The sequence below is a fragment of the Chlorocebus sabaeus genome, chromosome 22 (assembly GCF_047675955.1).
Source record: "Chlorocebus sabaeus isolate Y175 chromosome 22, mChlSab1.0.hap1, whole genome shotgun sequence".
Lineage (NCBI taxonomy): Eukaryota > Metazoa > Chordata > Mammalia > Primates > Cercopithecidae > Chlorocebus > Chlorocebus sabaeus.
In genome coordinates, this window is record NC_132925.1 from 18,685,018 (window position 1) to 18,705,375 (window position 20,358).

The 20,358-nt window shown below is 39.9% G+C and overlaps 1 protein-coding gene across 10 annotated transcripts in view; it reads left to right on the forward strand.

The window, feature by feature from the left end:
* The window catches only part of ST3GAL6 (ST3 beta-galactoside alpha-2,3-sialyltransferase 6), a 60,217-nt gene that overhangs the window by 23,346 nt on the left and 16,513 nt on the right, over window positions 1–20,358 (forward strand). For 5 of the 10 annotated variants that reach the window (XR_012090523.1, XM_007986082.3, XM_007986084.3 and 2 more), the window contains 4 exons: window positions 7,366–7,465; window positions 10,539–10,616; window positions 12,441–12,544; window positions 13,529–13,592. Coding sequence is in view for 5 of the 10 variants with exons in the window: in XM_007986079.3 (XP_007984270.1) it covers window positions 7,366–7,465; window positions 10,539–10,616; window positions 12,441–12,544; window positions 13,529–13,592 (346 nt within the window). In the remaining 5 variants the exon portion in view is untranslated. Of the gene's footprint in view, window positions 1–317; window positions 2,396–7,365; window positions 7,466–10,538; window positions 10,617–12,440; window positions 12,545–13,528; window positions 13,593–20,358 lie in introns of those variants that run through there. The other 5 variants (XM_038003227.2, XM_038003225.2, XM_038003226.2 and 2 more) reach the window with 2 other exon arrangements.

Here is a 20,358-nt window from a genome sequence, read left to right on the forward strand (position 1 = left end):
GTTGGACATGGTGGCTCATGCCTGTAATCCTAGCACTTTGGGAGGCCGAGGTGGGTGGATCACTTGAGGTTAGGAATTCAAGACCAGCCTTGCCAACATGGCAAAACCCCATCTCTATTAAAAATACAAAGAATTAGCCGGGCATGGTGGCACATGCCTGTAATCCCGGCTACTTGGGAGACTGAGGCAGGAGAATTGCTTGAATCCAGGTGATGGAGGTTGAAGTGAGCCAAGAGCTCATCACTGCACTTCAGCTTGGGCAACAGAGCAAGACTCCATCTCAAAAAAAAAAAAAAAAAAAAAAATAGCCACAGTCATCAACCTGTTAACAACATCTAATGCTTCTTGGAAGCTGATATCTTATTAGCAGGATGTTAATATGAGAACACAGGGGCAATTTTTACTTTAAGAGAATAAATGGGCGTGGAAAGAAAATTTGAATAAACAGGAGGAACAAAAGAAGTTCCCTAAAAGGTTACTTGTGTATTTGCAATGAACCTAAGTCCGAAGAGAGATCTTGAAAACAGGAACTCCGGTTCATTTATTTTTAGCATCCCATATAGTTGCTATTAGCCGAATAATTTTAGTGTGTCCTGCTGTGCTATTAAAGAAGAAAATTCTGCTGAGAAGTCATTTCTCTCCTTTTTATATTCTTTGCAGTGAGCACACCCCACTTTCAGGAGAGGATCTGGTCATCTGCTTTGGCAGAGGGCTTCTTTTTAATTAAGTGAAAAGATCTGTCTACATATGCTAAGGGTGATATCTGGTGAAAGCACTGGCTTTGTTGAAAAGCTCACAGAGAAGGGTGTGTGTGCATATGCGTGTAGGAACCAGCTTTGTATCCTTGTATTAGCAGAAGAGCTGGGGGAGGAGAGGGAAAGAAAGTTAATTATACATGTTCCTTTCTGCAGTGCAGAAAGGAAACAGTTATGTACTTAGAAATCAGTCAAAATGTATACAGTTGATCTAATTTGTTGCAACTACACAACTCAATATTTTTGGAGGGGGCATACATCAGATTTTCTATTAATTTACTCAGCAATGTCAGCGTCTTTTCTTAATTTGTATTAAATGGCATTAGTTTATAACTTCAGATTAAATTTAGCCTTTTCATTGTAATATTGTGTGTTTAAAAAATCTGTACGTGCTGTTTGTTATTTCTTTTTTTTTGAGACGGAGTCTCGCTCTGTTGCCCAGGCTGGAGTGCAGTGGCGCGATCTCGGCTCACTGCAAGCTCCGCCTGCCGGGTTCCCGCCATTCTCCTGCCTCAGCCTTCCGAGTAGCTGGGACTACCACCTCGCCCAGCTAATTTTGTTTTGTATTTTTTCGTAGAGACGGGGTTTCACTGTGTTAGCCAGGATGGCCTTGATTCCTGACCTCGTGATCCACCCACCTCGGCCTCCCAAACTGCTGGGATTACAGGCGTGAGCCACCGCGCCTGGCCTATTTCTTTAATTATGGCCAGTTGAGAATTTCTTCATCCTTCCAGCAGAAAATCCCATCAACCAGACTACTGATCCCTTAAGATTTCTCTCTTTAATTATGAGATTAATAGCTTTTCATATTATAATGTTTCTAAAGAAGTGTGTTTGATAAATGCATAATTTAATGTGTATCATCCCCTTGTTTTATTTTTAAAAGATACTATTAAATGATTATTTAACAGTTCATACTCTTAAAAATATGGTGGTTATAGTTTTCTATAAGCCACAATTTAAAAATGTAGGCTTTGAAATCAGATTTCAGTTTGAATTCTGGCCAGTGCTCTGGGTATTAAACATATCTAGCATGGGGATGAAAATATCTGTGATTTCATCCTTATGTGGAAAAGGGCTTAGTACTGTGCTGGCCATTTAGTAAGTGGTTAATAAGCTGTGCTATCAATTTCCTGATCATTGCTGCCAGAGGTTGGAGATCCTTGGGATTTGAATGAAGCTGCCCTCACACATTTGGACTATCTGATTAGTAATAAGGACCAAACCCAAAAGAGAGGTAGTAAATGAGTTGAGGCGGACTAGGGCCTTTCCATTTGGCACTGTGGAGTCCTGTATGTCTCCATTAAGGCTTAGGTTATATGGAGATGGCTGGGTCTTTGAGGCTTAGGCTTAGGGGACCTATGAGGCTGGACCAAAAACAATCTAGACATTAATGCAGGGCTAGAGCTGGAGGTGCTGTGGTAGGTTTGCTCATGTGGGCGTATGACTGCAGATTATAATCACAACCCTGAGTAATAAGTGCAAAGAGGAAGGAAGGCAGGATGTGAAATCTGTTGGCCATGTTCCACACAGTCTGGAGTGTACATCAGTGTGAGCTAAGGACCAGCAGAGACCAGGATGGACGAAGGCCTGTCCAGGGGCTGAATGGACTCAGGTGTCAGCAGGGCCACCTAGTAAAGGTATGGAGGTGAGCCATGAACAAGGTTACCTGCTTAAGGGGAAGGTTGTGGCTGAAATCTAGATGCTGCTGAGATATTAGACATTAGGTGCCCACAGGCTGTGTGGAGGTAGAAGGGGGATCTGCTTCTCTTATTTGCACAAAGATGTGAGTTACTGAATATTATTATTGAACAACAGCATATTGGGTGTGAGAAGAGACCTAGTAGTAGAAAGAGTAGGGTGTCTGTCACTGAGGAAGCAGGAAACAGAAGGGTGCCTCACCCCAGAGTGGATGGGGACATGGTTTAGGATTCTAGTGACTAAAAAAAAAAAAAAAAAAATGGAAGTTTGGCTGCAGAACTGCTAGGGTGACTAGGAAAGAGAATGCAGACGTTGGAAAAGTATGATATAGTTTAAGCACCCAGCAGCAGGAACCCAGGTCCAGTGGATGAGATGACCAGGATCACTACTGGATCCACAGGAACCTGACCCAACTGCTGAGCTGCTAGTCAAGGACTCCTCAGACTTTCTTTCCTTGGGTTAGAATCAGTCCCAGTGCCTGGGGTGGCTGGGCTTGCAGATGGGCATTAGGAAGCACCTGCTTCCATACTGAGACGGAACTGGGGATGGAGGAGACAGGCAGGTGAGGTTTGTGTGTGCTCAGCATCTGGAATAGAGAATGCCAAGGGTCTTTCTTCCTTGGTGTTGCATATTGACTGAGATACCCACAGAGTTTTTCTATTAGGTTGGTTTTAAGTGACAAAAACTGCAATTACTTTTGCACTAACCTAATACCTGATCAGTAGAACAATGTTTCTAGAATTTATTGCCGAACATGCTTTGTTCTAGCTGGTTGGAAAAGCAAGCTCCCTTTGGTTTGTAAAAGCATTAGGAGAGTCTGAAAAAAACCTGACATTTCTTCAAGTGTTTCTCCATAGAGTTTGTTTTGTTTTTATAAACAATGCTAGCATGGTTGGGAGGAGCAGAACTGGGAACAGGGTTGGGAGTAACAGGCTTTTATTTCAGCTGAGTTTGAATCAAAAGTACTATAAGCTTTATCTCAATTTCATCAGTTACTAGAATTGATATTGCTTAAGGAGCTTGCAGGATTGACAAGTTGGAGAAATGCTGAGTAATGTTTAGTCTGGTAGCAAAAGGGGCCTGTGCTCGTTTGTGAAAGCTGACATCTAGGGGGTGGTAGTATAACGAATGGGCTGTGGCCTGATAGAGACAGATTTGAGTCCTCATTCTGCTACTTGTCAGCTGAACAAAGTCATTGCTTCTCTCAGAGTTTTAGTTTCCTCCTCTATAAAATGGGAATTGTAAGTTTGCTACTTCTTTTGCAAAGTGGTTGTCAGGATGTCATGAGGCAATATACCAAAAGCAATTATCACATGCCTTGGCACAGGCTTAGCACTCACACATCTTAATGCTTCTAATCAGTTGTTATTCATTGAGCATCTACCATTTAGGGTAAAAAATAAAAATAAAAAAAAATACAAAGCATCTAGTTATGGGATCTGTATCTGTTACAGTCTCTGTATTTCAGAAATTCTTCCATGATTCTATTGTGTGTCTTAGAGCAGTGATTCTGAAAATTTAGTGTGCGTAAGAATCAAATTGGTGGATGCTGTTTAAATGCACATTCCTGAGCCCCAGAGATTCAGATTGAGTAGAGGCTCAGGAGCGTGCATGTTAACAAGTCCCCTCCTGGAGCAGACTTTTGAGCCTGCCCTAGAGTCACTTCCTTTCACCAATATCTGAATTTACCCTTCCAGACTTCAAGATACCAGTGGAACACCATCAGGAATTTTCAGATTAGAATTATCTCTTTTAGATTTGCCTTGTGCTTTTTATCTTGAGAGACACGATGACTCCAGGAATGGAACTCTGAGAAAGAAATGATTGAACTATAAATCTATTTCTGTCTTCCTTAAACTGTGTGACCTCAGACAACTCAACCTTATAAGCCTTCAGTTTTCCTCATTCATCAAGAAGACAATACCTGCACACCCATCTAACAAGCTTGTTTTGAGCCTTAAATGGAGGGATGGACACATAAAAGATTTTTTGTGAACTTTAATGCTCCACACAAAATATGCTCTTACTATTAAAGAAAAGTGAAACTTGTCAAGATTGAGTTTAATTTGGCATATGTAGGTTACTTGTACCTTGGGTTACATATCTTAGTTGGAGAATGTGTGAACGTTTGTCTTCTACTGGTGAGTCCTTCTCTCCCTTACCATCCTCTACCCACATTTTTGTAAAGGATGTTTTAGGGACCCTGATTTTAGGAGCATCTGCAGCCAGCCACAAAGCTGGCATTGGTCCTGTTTAATGTCAAGATCTTGAAAACTGTTTGTTTTGGTAATCAAAGCTATATTAAAAGGCATATGTCTTTTTAAAAGCAGATAATCTCTTAAATTCTGTTTTTTCTTTGAAAGCTTTTGCTCAAAGCAAAATGGCCTTTCCATTTATAGAATATAATTAGAGAATTGGTTTATTTGTGGAAGCTTTTTCCTGTGAGCAAGCAGAGGAACCATGTTTATCACAAGGATATCCTGGCTGGCCCGTCTCAAAGCTTTGCAACGTGAAAACCGAAGCTGTGAATTGTACATGAAATATGAGAGTGCCTAAACTTCCTAAATGTTTTTCAGGTCGTGTATGCAGTAGCTGTTCAAGAGTGGGTTCATTTTATTGTTTGAAAGAAGAGCATTCTGTCACACTTCTTTGTTTTTAGTTAGACCACATAATAGTGAATGAAAAACAACAAAACAGTAACACAAGTCTCGCTTACCCATACCTCCATGTTCTGTAGAATAATACATAAATTGCCCAAAGAGTATGTTTTGGAGAATACATAGGAATTTTGACTCGTAAATACTGACTTCTTTCCCTAGACCTTCATATACTGTCTTAGATGTAAATACATTTAAAAAAATTGCTGATACTGGTAAGTTTTATCCTCATTGGATCTTTGCATAAATGTTACTCTTTTTTTTTTTTTTTTTTTTTTTTTTTTTGAGACAGAATCTCACTCCGTCGCCCAGGCTGGAGTCGCCCACTGCAACCTCCGCCTCTTGGGTTCAAGCAATTCTCAGCCTCAGCCTCCTGAATAGCTGGGATTGCAGGCACCCACCACCACGCCCGGCTAATTTTTTTTGTATTTTTAGTAGAGATGGGGTTTCACTGTCTTGGCCAGGTTGGTACTGAGCTCCTGACCTCGTGATCCACCCACCTCGGCCTCCCAAAGTGCTGGGATTACAGGCATGAGCCACCGCGCCTGGCCAAATGATGTTATTCTTAGTGGAGCCTTAAATGTTTAATTTGAGCATTTAAGAAGATGTTCATCACTATTTTGGCCCATGGTAAACTGCCTTCCAGGACAGTCTAATAACCCAAAGAGGTAGATGGTGTGTTCTGACTTGTAAACATGTGAGGACCCTCAGGTGAGAAGAGGTAGACTGATTGACCTTAGGCTCCCCACACCGTATGTAGAGTTAGCTGTGAATCTTGTCTTCTGGTTTCCAACCAGTGTTGACTCTTCACAGGGATTATGTATACCTAATTAGAAGTATGTGTAAACTAAAGTTTGCTCATTAACTTGCTTATTTATTTGCTTTCTCCTGACATAGTTTTCATTTCTAACTAATTTAGAATAGTGGCATGTGGGAGTGGTGACTGCATTAATAGCAGCCAGAAACAACAGCTGACAGCAAGGGAGGAGTGAAAAACAACTCAACCAGATAATCATGCCAGTTTAGGACTGCTTAGCAAATAGCCCCACACACCCATTAGCTGCAGAGGGTTTCAACTGTAAGAAAGCCCAGAACAATTATATTTGTTGAGCTGACCCCATATTATCAAGGAAAGTTTAAATTATGTTTAGTATTATATTTTACTTATGAAGGCAAGGGAGTGGTTTAAGATTTCCATTTGAACATATTTACCACTGAAAAGAAGGCAATGCCACATTATTTGGAAATTTATTCAACCAGACTCCCAGGTTCTGTACTGCATTGCCTTGATTAAGGTTAATAGGCATGGATAGGAGTGAAAGGAGTGGCACATGCAATTGTTCAGATGAACTAGAAACTTGATAGGGAGACAGAGAAGCAGTATACCTGTTTAAAGTCACATGCATTGAAATAAGTCTGTTATGGAACCATGTATTAAATTTGTCTTTTACATTTAATTACATAAGACAGTGGAAACTTCTCCTTTTTTTCTTTGAAGCAAAAGAGAAAACTAAACAAACATGTTTTACAGGTTTTTAAAATATATTCTATAAAGGCTTTTTTTTGCATTTACATTTTAGAGAGGATTGTGTCAAGGTTTTTGTCTGTCTGGAAATGTGTAATGAACGGTATTGTCAATTTAATACAAAACAAGCAAGTAGCTGAATATACCTGAATTATGATGTTGAAAAAAATCAAATAGTTGGATCTAAAAGTATATAAAAATTGAGGATGAGGGAAATGTTTTTTCAGTGGCTTTTTTCCTCAGTTTTTAAAAATTAGAAAAATGACTTGTAAAAATTATAATATATAACATTTTAACATCATTTCAAGCACTAAAGAAATGAAATGTTTATTCACAGCTTAAGGCATCTATTCACTTTCTACTGAGAGATAGGTTTTAATGTTTGTCAAAAAAGTGTTGGATATGGAACAGATGTGTAAAATTTTATTCTGGAGGAATTCTTTCTTACCTAACATGAGAAAGTAGTAGGGAGGCCCCTACCTTTGAGACCATGGAACTGTTTATTGGCCTAAACATACATTATGTTATGCTTATTGATAAGAGGAGAGACAGAAAAAACATTCTCTTTCTGCACATTGAGTATTTCCAAAATTACAGGCCCACATCATTTTTTTCTATAGTTCCTTTTCTATATTTTTTCCCAATAATGCTTATCTTTGAGCCATTGTACAAATCCATTTGTGTAACAACCTGACCTTCACTCTGGACTTCATTCCTTGTGTTTCAGGTGAGCCAGCCATGAGAGGGTATCTTGTGGCCATATTCCTGAGTGCTGTCTTCCTCTATTATGTACTGCATTGTATACTATGGGGAACGAATGTCTATTGGTAAGTTTCATTTTGTTATTTAAAAATAACTCTCAACCTAGTCTTTCACACAAATCCACAAATTATAGTAGAGGGTCCTATTAAAAAAAAACTTGTACCATTGTAACATTTTGAATATTTTCTTGCTTTTCATTGTAAATTGGGGTTTTACCATTCCAGTGTCCTATAGATTGTATCTGGAACAATTTAAAAGTTGACAAGCAGGGACATGGATGCAGCTGGAAACCATCATTCTCAGCAAACTATCGCAAGAACAGAAAACCAAACACCGCATGTTCTCACTCATAGGTGGGAACTGAACAATGAGATCACTTGGACTCAGGAAGGGGAACATCACACACTGGGGCCTATCATGGGCAGCGGGGAGGGGGGAGGGATTGCATTGGGAGTTATACCTGATGTAAATGACGAGTTGATGGGTGCTGACGAGTTGATGGGTGCAGCACACCAACATGGCACAAGTATACATATGTAACAAACCTGCACGTTATGCACATGTACCCTAGAACTTAAAGTATAATTAAAAAAAATTATATTATAAAAAAAAATTATAAAAAAAATTATATATTTAATATATATTATAAAAAAAAATTATATTATAAAAAAAATTAAATTATATTTGACAAGCAACACCTACTTTCTAGTGACTTCCCACTGAAGGCATGGTATTAACCATCTTTGGGTTATAACATTCTTTATTTATGCCATAGATCATCTCCTTGAGTTAATGGAGTAATCACTGGGCTCAGTGGTACTTAACTTTTAGAACCTAAAATGCTTGCATAATAGATTATTGATAAACTACAGATGTTACATATGGTTTCCTTTGTTTAAAAATATTTGGTGAATGATGATATATGTATCTTTTGAAATAGCTTTGACTTGAAATACCACATGTAAAATTTTGATGAGGCACAGATAATTCCACTGAAGAGAAAGCCTCTGTAATAGGGATTTTAACCTTCTCATTGTCAGTCCTTTGGCTAGGAAAAATGTTTTGATGACCTTTAAATCCCAAATGGGTGGCAGTATATAATTATGCTAAAATAAATCACATAACTTCCTGTCTTAGACAAAGAATCAGTCCTTTTTGCCAGTGTGTCATAGTAGATCTTAGAGCATGTTTCTAACTTGTGCTTACTTGATGGAAAAAAGCTGATGCTTCTGCATTTGATTTCATTACTGGTTGATTGAAAAATAATTGTAATGCTTTTCACGGAAGGGCGTTAGGCAAATGGCCACTGGAAAAAACCCAATGCCAGGTGGATAGTTTTGGCCCTAAAGTTTTAGGCTTCGGACCCAAATATCAGGCTAGAGAATTGTGAAGTCTGATTATGTACTAAATGAGGACTACATCAAGGGGATCTATCCCTACATTTTTGCCACATTCTCTGTCTTACCCTTAGTAGTGGAAGACAAAAATAGAAGAGAAAGCAAAAAGCTTACTAGATTGCTACTTTCCTACAAATCCTATTGTTGGTCACAGGGAAAATGATAAAGAAGGTGATGAAAAGGATCTCAATCAAGCAGTCTTTTGTCATCAGGGTTGAAGTGACCATGTCACTCCTCAGCTAACACATTACTATAGTCACAGGAAGTACCTTGGGATATTAGCTCAGTTGTTTGTCAATGAACTTGCTTCCTTAAAAATGATTTAAGACAGACAATTGTGTTTTTCTTTTAAAAAGTCACCCAAGGCCGGGCGCGTTGGCTCACACCTATAATCCCAGCACTTTGGGAGGCCGAGGTGGGTCAGGAGTTCAAGACCAGCCTGGCCAAGATGGTGAAACCCCGTCTCTACTAAAAATACAAAAAATTAGCTGGGCGTGGTGGCGGATGCCTGTAATCTCAGCTACTTGGAAGGCTGAGGCAGAGAATTGCTTGAACCCAGGAGGCGGAGGTTGCAGTGAGCCAAGACCGTGCCACTGCACTCCAGCCTGGGCGACAGAGTGAGATTCCTTCTCCAAAAAAAAAAAAAAAAGTCACCCAAAGGTTGTCTTCACGATATCCTAAAATTGTTTTCTATGTTTTAATGACTTTAGAAATCAGTATCTTCATGTTATCCTCCAAATATAATTGAGATTTCTTGGTCTAGTATGCTGGTCCACCATATTTATGTATCTTCCTTATGTTTAAATCAAGGAGCCCTTGCCATTGTGGTATTCACAAAAGATGTTTTCCTGCGTAAGGAGTTTACTAGCCTCATAGTTCAGAAACCGAGCAGTTCTAACTATGGGGAGTTTTGTACCCACAAAAATGGAAAATTGTGTCTGTCCAAGAAGGGTTTAGGATATTTCCTTCATTTTGAATTCTGCTGATTATAGAAGAAAATTGATTAGTTTTTAAATACTAATTCTTCACATAATTGATGATCATTAATAAGTTTTTGTATTAAGCTGTTTTCCTTTTCCCGGCTAAGTCTGGATCCTGCCATCCACCACCCCTTTCATTTGTTTTCCTGGTTGTGCTCTGTCATGTTTCACATACCCTTTTAAACTGTGGAGACACGTACTCCATTCAGGAGCACACGAGGGCTAACCTATGCCAAGAATAGAGGACAGTTAGAAATGACTCTCAATAGTGTGATTTGTAGAGTCCCCCGGATCCCAAGGCAAGGGTCTGTGGAACCTGCTCAGGTCAGGTGTTCCTGTGGTGTTTGCTGCCGGTGTGCGCCAGCAGGTGTGGCAGGAGGAGTAAATAGCCACGTGCCGTTGGGGTGAGTTTGGGTTTCTCCAGCTTTCAGGGACTTCTAAAAAGTGAGCCTGGTTGCAGCTTCTACAATGCAGTAATCCTGGCCCTTCTCTGAAGGTCCTTTGAATCATTGCTCTTGGAATCACTTACGGGTTGCTAATCACCTCAGCCTTTCCACCCTCCCTTGCCTTACCTCCATGAATCTCAGGTGTTCGTAGGGCTTGGAGAAGGTACTGGCACACCTCAAGGGGTGCAGGGAGTATTTTTGTTTGCTGCCAGAGAACCTCTCAGTGGTGGCATGAATGAGTTCCCAGGTTATTTGCTTCCCTTTGGGCAGGGTGCCCGGTTCTGGTTTCTGACTGATGTTGTTTTTGTCTCATAGGGTGGCACCTGTGGAAATGAAACGGAGAAATAAGATCCAGCCTTGTTTATCAAAGCCAGCTTTTGCCTCTCTGCTGAGGTAAAAATATATCAAAAAAACCTGTGGCATACAAAATATTCCAAATGTGTCTGTAATCATTTTCCACACTTGTTTATTTTTTTTAATGCAAATCTTAGCAGTATAAAGTGGACACCCCATATTTAAGGAAGAGCTTGAATATCCTGTCTCTTTTTGTGCTTTTAGTCAGAACTCTGCATATATTTTAAGAAAAGGCATTGAGGAACTCAATCAAACCAGTATTCTTTTCACACAGGTGAGGCTAGAGAGGTCTGTTTGTGTTTGACTATAAAAAAGCGAATTGTTCTTTAGGGTTTCATTTTTCCCCCTGGTTGCTCCCATGTTATTTTCCACCCTTATTATTTTGTGGCTTCTCCTTCCTTGCCTCTAGGTTAAACTTTTTGAGTAGAAATTTTCCCTTTTATTAACTTTTAATGAACTACATAGAGTGCAAATAATGATTGTTGATTGTGGCTCTTGGGCTTTGTAAAGAATTTACTTTTCTATTCACAAATGTTTTTTTCCTCTGTCACCTTGACTTTGACAGATTGCTGGTCAAAATGCTCTAGATAACAAGAAATAAAAGTCTGTTCTAGGCATGTTTAATTGGGTAAAACAGGCACAATCTGTTCAGCAATTTTTCTATGAAGCATTAAGAATTCATTTTTTTCCCTATTGTCTTTTATTACTGATTTTTAACTCTTTGGGGCTACAGATCCCTTTACAATCAATCAACTCTCCGGGAAACTGCAAATACATCAGACTTTTTGGTATATGATTCCAAGTGTGCTATGGCTGCTTGTAGTCTTTCTAGGGGTGTGCGTCCAGTGAGGACCACTACAAAACTGGAATAGTGTTTTAAAACTTGTTTGAACATGACTCACAGGAAGAAATACATTTTACTTGGGACATAGTGCAAACACATATTTATAATAAGAAAAAAAACAATTTGTACCTTTACTACTCCAGATATACTGTGTTCTGTCCCATTCACTGTTTAAAAAGATGCTGATCATGACTCACAAAATTAATTTGATGAGCCACATATGGGTTGCAGACCACAGGTTAAAATGCGACTCTAGAATTAAGGTACTCCCTAACTTTAGTCAAAAAAGATCATCTTTTCCTTTCTGAGAAAACCCAAAAGGGTTAAGGTATTTATGCAAGATTATCCAGCAGGTAGATAAGCCTACAGCGTAAGTGACAAGTAGATTTGTGCTTGTCATGTGGACAGTATTCTTTGAGGGCCGTCCCCTAGAGCGTACTTGAGGCCACTTTCTCAGAAACAGAAAGGCCAGCAGCAATTTGGAGAAGCTCTTCTGGGAAACCTGGACCTTTTATCTTCAGTGTTATAAAGAGAACATCTTTCCTTATAATTAGGCTTGGGTGTGGATTTCAGTTTTGTTATTTATGGGTTAGTGACCCCAGACTCGTCACAGCTGACACAACTTCACATATATGGTACTTTTAAATTTAGAAATAGCTTAGCATCAGTACTTATATAATATGACTTTGTTTTTTCCTATGTATGGCTATTATTTTATCACTTGCTGTTGGTTTGTTTTTAAGTTTTATTTTTACTTCCTGAGTTGTAACATAATTTTCATCTTAGCAGCTGCAAAGCGTTTTCATTTCAGTTGTGTAGTTCCATTGACTACCCCATTCTATGCAATGTTTCAGCACGGTTTAACATTATTTTTAAAAATTAAAAAAAAAATTATACATTTTTCATATAGCCAGTATAACGATATGAATTATATGCTATAGTTATTTTTAGTTTTGATTTTAAAAGCTTGCAAATATAGTAGGTATTTGGCAAAATCATTCTTTATCCTTTCCTTCCAGGTTTCATCAGTTTCACCCTTTCCTGTGTGCAGCTGATTTTAGAAAGATTGCTTCCTTGTATGGTAGCGATAAGTTTGATTTGCCCTATGGGATGAGAACATCAGGTCAGTAGTACTATTCTTACCTGGTTCTGTTAAATTTGACTGGTGTTTGATGAGAATGGCATGTTAATATAATTTTATTCTTTCTGCTTCCTAATGATTTCCAACGGATATGATTTTGGGATGAAATGAAATGAATTATATTTTAAAATATAAATTTCCACTCCTTTTGAGGCAGTAGAGAACCAAAGGATAACAGGGGTAGATTTGTTGTTGTTGTTGAGAAACTACTTTTTACATTTGCTCTGCCAGCATGTATCCATGTAAGTTCTGGTGCCTTAACTTTATTCTGATTTAGAATTAGCAGGAAAACCTGAGGGTTAGCTTCCTTCCTAGCTTCCCATGGCTTCTTTTTACCTGTGAGTTTTATTTCATCGGCATTTCTTATCTCCTTAAGCAGTCTTTTAATTTAACCAGTGGATATTTTATTTTTGTTAAGTTAAGAGATAATGATTCCATCTTCTAATGATAAAACACTTCCCCTTCTGCTTGTTGATAAGTGATTGGCCCTATATAGCATTAAGTTCTAGATTTTTGAGGGATCATAAAAGCCCAGGGTGACAAGCCTACAACATTGTGAGTCAGATTTTGCTTATTCAACTGATCCTGTGAGGGCGGGGGTTGTCTTGTTTTATTTTGTGTTTTAAAACTATTTTGCAGAGAATTTGAAAATTTAATTGGGTTAAACTTACTATTTCTATTCTAACCTCGATTTTAGAATCGTGCTATTTTAAAATTATATGATTGTTTTTCAGATTAAATGTGTTGTGTTTTGGGGAGGTTTTGGAAAGTGTCTTTAGAACATTTACCATTTTGAATGGGAGTAGTGCTGGCTACTTGCAGTTGTATCATTAATTTTTCACAGACTAAATCAATGAGGCTATGGCTGGTTGGAAATGGGTTTGTGGGGGAGGGAGTAAGGTGGTTTACTAAGTACTAAAAAGACACAATTACCCTTTTATTCATAACACTCCATTTGTTTTCTAGCGGAATATTTTCGACTTGCTCTTTCAAAACTGCAGAGTTGTGATCTCTTTGATGAGTTTGACAAGTGAGTTTATTTCCTTGCTTCTAGTCTGGCTTTTAGCTTCAGCTAAACTGGTTCAAAATATATACCCCAGAAATGTAAGGTGTATTTACTCAGGAAAATTTCATAGCTTTTGTGTATAACCAAAATTTCTAGTAGTAATTTGACCTTAAAAACCTACAACATTAATTTAGATGCTGCGTAACTGGTTGGCTCAGAAGTTTGCAGAGTCTTGATGATGATCAACACTGGTCCTAAATTAGGACATTTTCAACCTACATTCATTTTTTTCTAAGTTGTTCCTACTTAAGAATTAGTTCACCCGCTGCTAATCAGCTCATGGGCTCCCTTTACAGGCTGTTTCCCATACTTTGCCATGTATCCTCCAAACTACTGATGAGATTCTTTCTGTTTCACTTGTTAAGGAGATTATTAGATTTTGGAAGCAGCTCTCTGCTTTTTTAATCAGAATTATATTTGAGGGACAAATATACTTGCTTTGATGTTTTCTGACTACAAAAGTAATTTAGCTTTTAGACAGTTTTGTCATTAAATTAACCCCATATAAACTGAATTGCCAAAAATAGGCTTCTTCACTGTTGGGCTTATTTTACAGAGGTAGGTTTATTTCACAAAGTTTCAAGCCACACTTTAGAATTTGGCCAGGGTGCCAGTGTGATAATATGGGTAATCTACAGATGTCAGGCCTCCATTAAAAAGGAAAATGACAGAAATTACCCCTTTGCCCAAGAGAATAGGCAGAGAGTGGGGTGCAGAGAGTGGGGGTAGTGGATGGAGGTCTGAAAGTGGAGATAGAGTTTACTGTAAGAGCAGCATTAGATTTTGTCCAGGTTTATCTCATTATCTCATTTGGAGACCAAGATGCTTGAAGTGTGTATTTGTGTAATATGTTTTGGTTCATTTCAGTTTTTTATAATTTCAAACTATGCCATCAACCTAATCAATTTTAATTTTGATTGCATATCAACAGCAACCATAAATTTTTTCAACCCCCAAATTTGTATAGCTCTGATTTGTAGAATATTGTTTTTTGCAGACCTTTCACATATGTGCTTTATGTTGATTCTCTCTAATTCTGTAAGTTTCTGGAGAAACTGAGGCTAGGCACACAGTTTGTTAAACTTGGTAAATGCCAGGCCCAGGATGTAAACCTAGATAGTTCTAACTCCAGTGCCTGGATGTCTGAGTTAAGAATAATAAAGGTGGCTGGATGTTGTGGCTGATGCCTGAAATTCCCCAGCACTTTGGGAGGCTGAGGCGGGCAGATCAGGAGGTCAGGAGTTCAAGACCAGCCTGGCCAACACAGTGAAACCCAGTCTCTACTAAAAATACAAAAATTAGCTGGGCATGATGGCGCATTTCTGTAGTCTCAGCTACCTGGGAGGCTGAGGCAGGAGAATCGCTTGAACCAGGGAGGTGGAGGTTGCAGTGAGCTGAGATCCACCACTGTACTCCAGCTTGGGTGGCAGAGTGAGACTTTGTCTCAAAAAAAAAAAGATAATTGTGAATCCTTAAATGTTTGCAGCAGTTATCTGCAAATATTTGTAAAGATGCTTGACTCTAAATGCAAGCTACTGTCAGGATTCTGGAGGATATATGACTAGAAGTTTTGTTCTTGCCTAGTTTTTATCTAAGAACTGGGCTGTGCTTTATTTTGCTGCTTTCACAGCCACTTGTCCCACAGGTGTTCATCTGTTTGTGTATGCCTCCATCAGGCTAATTTTTCTCTTCTTGCTGACTTGGTCTTGCTCTTTCCTGCTGCTTTTCTCCTGTAACCAGAATCTCCCCACTCCCCACCATCATGCCAAGTTCATTTCTTAGCATTCCCTTTGTTGGGAGAGAACTAGTGTGTAGTTGGTGAGGAGGGATTGAAAATCATGCTGACTGCAGAAGTCCTAATAGTCTCAAGTGGCCAAGAGTCTGAAGGGAAGTAAATGTATAGTCAAAGACTCTAGATAAGGAGTGAATGACAAATATCCCCGTAGGATCCCCACAGAGGGAGCACAGTGACCCATGTTTTGTAACATCACAGATATTCAGTTAGCATTGCTGAGTTGCGTGTTGGACCTGGGAAAACCATAGAGTATTTCGAAAATAGATAGGAATATATTTATGACACTATTAACTTCTCTTTGCATAGCACTTTTCAGAGGGGTTCACCTGTTACATTTTGCCTATATTTTAAGTGAGTCATTCTGCCTTTATCATGTGCCCAGTGTACAACACATAGAAAAAAACCAGCCAGGCTCTGCCTGAGCCATACATTTAAACTCCAGAACGGCAGAACGGACTGAATTGCCTGAATGCTGCCTCTGAGTCAACTTCGTTCCCAAGTGACCATATGTTCCTCATTTGTCTTCTCAGCCTGGGAATAAAGCTCTAGAAGAAAGATGTCTGAGAACAGTCTTTCTTTCTCAGGCAGAGGATTTAGACTGCCCTTGGCAGGAGAGTCCTCCCTGAGCCCCTGGCTTGTGGATTTGTGAGCTGGGTCCACACGTCCAAGGAGGAAGGTATTGATATTTAGGCTGGCTTGTCCTTCATCGTGGGTCTGTAGGTCAGAGAGGAGGAGCTGAGGTAGACAGGGATTACTTTCAAGTTACTTTCCTCCTTTTTCTGCTTTCTTTACTGATATTTATATAATTGCTGACTTTGCTCTGTGTTTATTTTTTTCCTGCCTGTGCTCTGGGAGGTGCTTGATATATTTTGAGTTGTAACAGCTAAGCACTTTTTTTTTTTTTTTTCTTTTTATTCTCCTTCCATCCTCTCTGTACCTGCTAGAAAGGCTCAGATGTTGTTGTTGTTGTTGTTTCAAATCTGAATCCTTTAAGATTCTACCAGATATAAGTTGTAGTTTTGTCAGATATCTTGTCCAGCATGTATGATGCCCTCAGTTGGGATAGATTCTGCTGTGAAAGGGTAAACTCAAAATATCAGTTGTGATTGTAAGAAGGAAGTGTTCCTTTTGTTCAGTTTTCGTGTAAATGAACTCTGCAGGTAAACTTTCCGGGGCTGGTTCAGTGAGCATCAGGGACCCAGGCTGCTTCTCTGTCTTGACGCCACCATTTCTAAATATGTGACTTGTTCCTTCTGGTCCGGTATGATGGCTGGAGTTCCACCAATCACGCCTACCTCGCTGCCAGCCAGCAGGAGGAAAGGGCGAAGGGCATACCCCAACCCTTTGAGACATTCCTTCTTTAAGGACATCTCCCAGAAATCATATATAACACTTCCTTACGTCCAACGATGTGCTGGAACCAGTTGGTGCCAACTTGTGAGAGCTGTATCTCTTCCTATTCAGCTCCATGTTTAGTGCCATCAAGGTCAAAGCTTGAAATACCCAAGGTGAGAGTGTTCGTACCATGGGAATTGGCAGACATTACAAATCAGGGCTTTACCCATTCATACTCCTCCCCCTCCCCCAGAACTGATTGTTAAACATTGACTAGCAACCACCGTTTGCATCCCATTGGATAGGACTCCATCACAAGGCCACCCCTAGCTGGGATGTGGACTGGAAAATGTAGTTTGTATTCCAGGTGAGTGTGTGCTCACCTTTAAAAACAAACGTGATTTTAACAGATGAAGGAAACAAGATTATTGGGGAACAAATAGCTGTCTTTACTAATATTCTGCATCATTTCCCTGGTCCCCATCTGTTTTCGTGCCTGGTCACTTTCAGGATTCTGAAGTCAAATATATGACCCTGCTGTCTAACAACCAATCTCAGTGCATCTTTTTTATCTGCTGCTGCTACTGATTTCTCATGGACACAGGCTCTTCTCTTTATTCTCCAAAGCACAGCCAACGTAAGGCGACTAAGTTTAACAAACTTCACTGAAGACTGAGGATTTTTAAAGAGAATTGCAACACAGAAAAGGCATACTAAAAATGTGCCTATATTCCAAGACCCTAATCCTTCCTGGCTGTCCATGTAGCTCCTTAGCACCCGTCTGCCCCCTAGCCCTAAGGATTATTGCTTTCTCCCCAGTGGAAGTGCATCCTCACACAGCCAGAAACAGCAGCAACTGTAAATTATCAAATCTCAGCTGCCACTTAAAATGCACAGACAAGCTTCCCCTCCCCAACCACCACCATTGCCTTCTGAAGGCATGCCAAGTTTTATGAAGAATGCTTGAGTCCTGCAGCACAGGTGGTTATATAGTAACTACACATGAATATCTTACCTAACAACAGCACCTGTGTCAAGTCAGTTGCCTGCTACGTGGACAAGGACTTGTAAAAGCTGTCTGGTTACTCTCTCAAGCAGCATCCATTCTGTCAGCATCAGCAAAGCTGGGGTAGACTGGCCATCAGCCTGGCCGGGAGCAAAGCCCTTAGAAAACTGAAAAAAGAATTAGACATGAGTGGTGTATTTATTAAAAAGAGTCCTCACTCTATAAGCAATATCAATATCTGCATCCCTGCTTTAGACATTCTGCTGTTTTGCAGTTTCTTTACATTGCAGGAGTTTTAGCCAGGAGAGCTTGAGGATGAGGGGAAGTTGTGATTCTGCATCAACAGAGTGAATCATATGTGGTGAATATGCAGAAGCAGCCCCTGCCTGCTTTCTAGCATCTGCTGTGGTCAGATGTTGGGTAAAGATACAGAAGTCTCAGTACTTTTGTCGAAGAAAGTGGTCACTTCCATCGGAGAGTAACATACAAGACCTAAGTGATTTCCTGACTTCACAAAACAGCAGACTGAGATCAGAGAGGTCAGGTTACTAGACCAAGGTCCTAAGAGGTGCTAAGCGGAGGAGCCAGAACTAGCAACCAGGTCTCCAACTACAGTTCCTTGTGTAGTTTGAGGATCTTCTGGCTGCAAGTAATAGTCTTCACTAGGAGTGATTTAAACTAAGTGGACATTTATTGCCTCCTGTATTGCATAGACGTGGATTCAGGTCTGCATATTTGTGGTTCCAGCTTGCAGTGTGGGGCTGCTTATGGCTGTACAGACTGTGGATTGCACAACTCCAGGGAGGACCGATTCATTCATATAGTTATCTGAATGGTGCTGACATTGGACTGTGTACAACTTGCACATATGTTTGGAGTGGCCCTGGTTGGGGGATTGAATTAGTAGCTCAGTAATGTCAAGGCTCCAGGGTAGTTTTTCTGTGGCTGTCTTTTTCTCTGATGTGTAGCTGCTTTTTTTGTTATCACATGTCAATGTCTAAGCAGAAAGGAAGAAGTGAGTAACGCAGTATCCTGTTCACATGATTCTTTTGGCAGCAGCAGAATCTCTTCCAAAAGCACCTAACAGACTTCCCTAATATCTTATTGCCCAGGGATGGGTCACATGGCTATGTCTAGACGAAACATTGGCAGAGGCAATGAGCTCACTATTGTAGGCTTAGGAAAGCAGGGATCTGCTAGCAAGGCACATGGGGTAATGGGTGTTGGGAATGTGACCAGCATGATTTGCCATAGACTGTTACACTGAAGGTAGAGTCATGTGTTTTAATGTACATGATGGTATTGAACGAAAAATGCATGTCAAAAAGCATTTGTAAAAGAAAACACATCATAGATCATTTGAAATGGGCAACTCACGTTTGCTTGCTCTGTATTGATTGTGTTTGATGTTCCCCTCTGCATAAGGTAATGACTCTTCCGGCTTTTGCCTGACTTTATGAGAAACACGCCTTTCACCTGGGGGAAGTGTAATCTCTTACTACCACTGCTTTAGCAGCTTTCCAGATTTTCCATTAACAGGTTCAGGAACCCTGGAATTATTTTGTTTTCTGGGTAAGCAGTGTAGAGCATATGCATTTCCCTACTTGTTTCCAGGGTGGTTGGAGGAGTTAAAGGTAATTGCTTCTCCAGACACAAAGTAGGGAAATAACCTCCGTATACTTAATGTAACAACCAAACTGAATTGTAACATGCATAGCCTGTGGATCAGGAAGTGTTTTAGATGGGACCATACAGAGATATAAATGATACTATTCTTTCCTCTAGGGACTCCCAATTTACTGCAGCTATTTCTACATGAAAGTTATGTTAATTAAATATGTGAAGTTTTACAGTCACCCAAAGGACACTGAAAGTCATTGTTCCACATATAAAAAGGCAGAGGAAGCCAGGATCACAAGCCAAATGGATGAAGTCAAGGAGAGAATGAATCAGTCCTTTCAGAGTGTGGGGTACTTGCTAGGGAGCGAGGGAAGCAATGAGTAATGAGGAGTGTGATTCAGACAGCTGATCTGTACCATTCCATACTTCCCAGAGCCGTGGTGGTGCTATGAATACTAGCTGTAGATAAGGTGTTATTGCCAAAGACTAGTCCTAGAGATGCCCTCAAAAGAGTTTCTACATGATTCTCAGAAAAATGCGTAAATCTTTGCAGTATCCTTGACCAGGAGGAAAGGTGGACTTTCATTGATAAGGTTTCCTTTCAAAAGCATTGGTATGATTTCCTATAGTAAAGGCCCTTCTCTCTTTCTGCTTGTCCCCTATAAGCTGAGAGGAAAAAAAAAATAGAAAGTGAAACTCCTAAAAACATGGTGAAGTAGAGCTGTAAAGAATCTTTGGAATGGGCGTTCTGAATGAGGAGGCAATGTCTATGTTATTTCTTCCTGTTTTTTAAAAGTCCTTGAACTGCTGGGACCATAAGTAGGAGAGGCTGAGTGTGAGGAATTGCCCTGCAGAAGAGATCTGCCCAAAACCCCTAGACCCCTCTTTTTTCTTGGCTTGTAGGGTATGTGGGAGGCGGTCCAGGACCTTGAGTCTGAGTGATGACCAGTGACATGGCACATGTATATGACAGA